Here is a 4,918-nt window from a genome sequence, read left to right on the forward strand (position 1 = left end):
CTATACTGTTACAACTTCTACATATTTTATGGTTGATTTTGGTAATTTTTCTTCAAATGGCCACTCTATCTGCTTGTTTGCTAGCTTTAAACTCACTACTAACTGTTACTAATTTTATTTTACCTTTTAAAATATCCACTTTCCGTTAGCGAATGCATATAAAACATTACAAAATGCTTCGCTTTCCTACTTCTTCATAATAAGTAACACATTACCAAAATAGTATTGTGCTTGATGTTTCTATTTTCGATGAATTTTTAAATCATTACTCGTCGTTAGCCAATATTTTATGAGGTGATTGTACTCTCACCTTTGTACAACAAAAAGTAAGCCTATTAAATCGACTTTACACGAGCCCCTGCATCGAAAACAAAAACACCACAATTCAAATTATAATGATGATGACTACACTTGTTTTTCTGTGACAAAACAAAAAATGAAAAGAAAAAATAGAATCTAGTTATTGGGTATTCATTTGTTACAGTCGACTTCAGACTTTCGCACGTTGCTTGGCGTGAAACGTTCATGCTTTCTTGTTCTACTCGAGTACGGTTCAGTTTTCGTGTTTCTTGCACGAAACGCCTCGATCATCGTAGGCCTGGAAGAACCTTCATAACAAAGACGGTAGGGTAATTCAAGAAACAGCTAAATCAACATCAGTTTGGCGCTCGGGATCGGTGGCGAAATGAGAGGAGACATCTATACACGCACGTGCGGTAGAGTTATTTTATTATGTGTCCTCGCCTCCTCTCGCCACCATTTTCGCGGTCGTTTGCGTTCGTTAGCGTGCAAAGTCGTTTCAAGCACGGCGCTAACGAGGAAGATCGCTTGCTGGACACCTTTCCAACGAACACACACACGCACACACGCACACACATAGCTATTTTTGTTTATAAATTGGTTCGGATTCGGCACTGAGGCTTCCAACACCACCTACCAGGGCGAGCCCCGGGCTACGTACGACACGGTATGGAAAGTATTGGTATCCAGCTCCAAATTAGCCTGTCGTGCCAGACATGCGACATAGGCCTCTCGTCAGTTGTAGAAGAGCCAGCCTACCGGCCGGGACGGGAGGTTCTTTTTCGGTCCGCAGGTACAGCTTAGGGTCCGTCCGTCAAAAGTGTCGAAAAACGTTGTCGAGGCGTCGCTCAGCGTGTGGTCCAGGAAGTTCAGGGTTTCTGGAGCTCCTAGTGTGTCACGCATGGTGAAGGTTCGAGCTCCGATGGGCTCGGGTCGTCGACGAACTGAAAGCGTTGGACCGGGCCATCAAACTCCGCTCACAACCGGCACCGTGGTCCGGTGGAGTGCCGTGGGAATCCTGGTAACCTGCTCGGTGCTGGTGTTGATCCTACCGTGGCCTCTGCCTTACGAGCAAACCGTCGATGAGATCATGGAGGAGCGCTCCGGGTACCTTCAGGAACAGTGCCGCATGATCGCGGAAGCCACTGGGAACGGGTCGGACCATCTTTTTCCCGCATCTGGTGGTTCCCGACAGTACCAGCAGCCGTTTCACAACTACTTCCTCCAACCGCGGCTCGGGTTGCTCTGGTGTTCGATCAGCAAGGTGGCCTCCACGACCTGGATGTACCAGTTCAATCGGTGGGCCGGTGTACCGGGAGAAAAGATCGCATACGCGGCGAGCGATCTGAAGGCGCTGGCACGCATGTACTATCCCGTGCCAACGCGGACGGAAGTTCAGCAGATGAAGCAGAACCCGGAGCAGTTCGCTGAATCGCCTGTGGTGCGGTTCCTGCTGGTACGTGACCCGATCGATCGGTTCGTCAGTGCGTACGAAGATCTGATCGTACGTCCGCAGAGCGCCAACTATCGTAACCTGCGGCGGTTCATCTTCCGGGAGGTGCACGGTGTCGACGTACCGGAGACCAGCGATAAGGTTAGGGCGCGTGTGCGTGTGTTTGATCGAAAAAATTCGGTTGATTCAGGTGATTGGCACAACTCATTTCCGGGGGGAGCATTTTTGCCCATACAGCAAACCCCCTGGCGAGTCGTGACCGGGGCGAATTGCTGACCGTGTTCCTCAGTTCTGATGGCACCGATTCAAAGCCCAACGGACTCGAAACAGCGATAGCCGATGTGCGCTGACGTGGTTCTTTTCTTCTCTCCCTCTCGTTCTATTGAACCGGTTCGGTTCTGAATCCGGGACCACACAGAGTGGCAACGCCACGTCTCTGCCGGTGCCGAGCTTCAGCGACTTTACCGAGTTCGTGTTGCGCAAGACCAGGGTGCTGGATCCGCACTGGAACACCTACTACAACCTGTGCGATCCGTGCTTCCTGCAGCCGACCGTGATCGTCAAGCTGGAAACGTACGAGCGGGACGTCACCTATCTGCTGCAGCGGCTCAACCTAACCTCAACCCCCGGCGCCGGCGATCGGTTCGAGGTACACCGGCTGAATGTAAATAACCATCGGGCGTCCGCCGGGGACTTCCAAGGCGATCCTGAAGCGAAGCGGGCTTCCACGATGGCTCGCTTGGTGGAGCTGAGTGGCGAACAGTTCGAACGGTTGTACCGCCGGTACGAGCTGGACTTTCGGTTGTTCCAGTATGACGCGAGCCAATACTTTGCACTGTTCCGCGATGACTGATGGGCGAGACTGAGTCAACGGTTTTTTCTCCAGCGATGGGAAAGTAGGATACAGTTATTTATTTAGGTGGCACATGCTTTTGTGCAATAAAAAGATATGTTACCACAGAGGTAGCTGGTATTGTTTTTTCTCGGGTTAGTTGTTTTCAATTTATTTTGCCTACTACGTTCATGGCCTACTGCGTTTTGATTGCTACAGATATTGTGCTTTATTGGGAAATGCAATTGAATAAATGTATGTTGTCGTTTTTAGTCATTTACCAATTGCTTGTTCAGTTTGTTCTTACTAGTACCTACAATCATATCATATGTTTTACAAAAAACTCGTTTTCTATGGTACAGTGTTTACGAATTTATTCACATAAATTTTTCATTTCTTTCAACAATTTTAAAATCAAGACCTTAATTTTACCCAGATGAACTCATCCTTGTAATATCATATTGTGTTTTCTAACCTGAGAAAAGCAACAAATCACCAGACCCGACACTTTCCATGTTGTTAACTCTGATTCATCACAACAACAGCATATTTAAATACCTGGTTGTTTCGGTAACACTTGCGTTTGTGAATATCTGTAAACGCTTACAAACGAAACTCCATACGAGCGGTGGAAAAAGGAATGGAATCATATCCCTTCTTCGTGCAGAACACTTGGCGAGCGGTGATTCAGGAAAATCTCCGCTTTATACCATCGTGCTACGCTCATCATTCCTTTTGTTCCGCGCAGCATAGAATGCTTTTCATGCATAAGAATTACTCGAGCGTAGGAGTGTCTCTTTGTGCTGCTTCTGTCTGGGGAAAAGCCTCGCACCTCGGCTCAAATGCTTGCAAATCCTTGAAAATGCAAATCGGGATGGAAAAATTACTAACCAGAGCGCCACCAGTTTTCTCACTTTTTGCATAAAGATTGTGCTTTTACCAGTGTTGATTTCTTCTCACATTCTCGATTGGAATGCATAAGCGCGTGGTTGTACAATTTGGTTTAGACACTTTAAACAAATCAAATATGCACTTGAGTGAAAATATAACTATTCGAAAATGTCTCTTTGAAGTTTTGAGGAAGATAGATTTTGTTGACGCTGGTTACATACGCTTGTTCACTTCGTAATTGCATGTTAAAATCATCCAAAATGCATGCATAAATACTAATCCTTATTTATGTATAAAAACAAATTAAAACGCTCAAACATCTCCAAATAACCCGTTTTACTGTTTTTTTGTCTCATTTGCATTATCGTGATTAAGATTTCGTCGATTATGCAAATGTGAACATTAACAAAAGTCTCTGCCGCTCAACGAGTGATCGATTAAACTGACATTAATTATGCATCTATCGTCAACAAGCAGCTGTCTTTAAACCATCCCGATTATGACCCCTTAGGAAAATTATCGAACAAACAGAGGACGAGCAAACGGATGGGAAGAGAAATGTTTTATATTTTCAGCGAAGCGAGATGGATTGGACAATGCGAGAGATAAGGCAACTGTCTGGAGGACGAACATTTTCCTCGTCGGTTGCTGCGAATAGTTTCAAGCTGTGTAACATTGCTTAATGCCATCGTTGCATGTTTAATTTATGTTAATGCACGCATTCAAACCCAAACAATCCTCGGGCGCTACGATTTGTCATAAATCATCATGTGCTGCAATAATACGGGGTGGTAGGGTTTGCAATTAGCGCGTGGTTCATTGCAACAGTAAGAACCAGAATTTTGAACTCTAATCACCGAAGATGAGTTGTGCATTGCAATGATGTTGCAAATATTTGCTCAAGTTTCATGAGCGGAATGGCGGCCTGGGTTCGGAGGAAGGTTCGAAGGAAACTTTACATCCCATACCTAAGAACTGTCGGACATTCGTCGGTGTATAACCACCTTGTGGTCGTTGTAATTTACTGCCCAGCGTCAACGCATCCTCCAGTTGTGGCAGAAATTGTTAGCAAGTTGATGGAAGAACTCACCGCTGAACTTCATCATATCTTTCGGCCGGTGTCAGGCAAGGATAGCCATTTTGCTGTACTACGTGAGCCCGTAGAAGATTGGGCTGAAATATAAACAACAACCATCTCCAGCCCGGGCGGAAATTTCGAAACTCTATCCCCGCTTTTGCCACGGAACGGAAACCAACATTTGGGGCGGGTTGCTAGAGGGGAAAACGGAAAATTCCATCATCCAGCACGCTTCGGTAAAGCCACAATAAACGACGAGCACGTCAGAAATACCGGATAGGACGGATGCACTTTTCACCTCTTTCAGTGTGGGTGTGTTATGCATATGTATGTGGACTGGTTACACGAAATATTACTTTGTGTT

General features: G+C 46.0%; 1 protein-coding gene across 1 annotated transcript; it reads left to right on the forward strand.

Annotated features, from left to right (window-relative positions):
• Positions 1–1,201: 1,201 nt before the first annotated feature.
• Positions 1,202–2,606, forward strand: LOC131285763 (carbohydrate sulfotransferase 11-like). Its single transcript, XM_058314619.1, has 2 exons — positions 1,202–1,880; positions 2,158–2,606. The coding sequence occupies exons 1-2, from the start codon at positions 1,202–1,204 to the stop codon at positions 2,604–2,606; spliced, it is 1,128 nt and encodes a 375-aa protein (XP_058170602.1).
• Positions 2,607–4,918: the final 2,312 nt, after the last annotated feature.

Source organism: Anopheles ziemanni, chromosome 3, assembly GCF_943734765.1.
Source record: "Anopheles ziemanni chromosome 3, idAnoZiCoDA_A2_x.2, whole genome shotgun sequence".
NCBI classification, from domain to species: Eukaryota; Metazoa; Arthropoda; class Insecta; order Diptera; family Culicidae; genus Anopheles; species Anopheles ziemanni.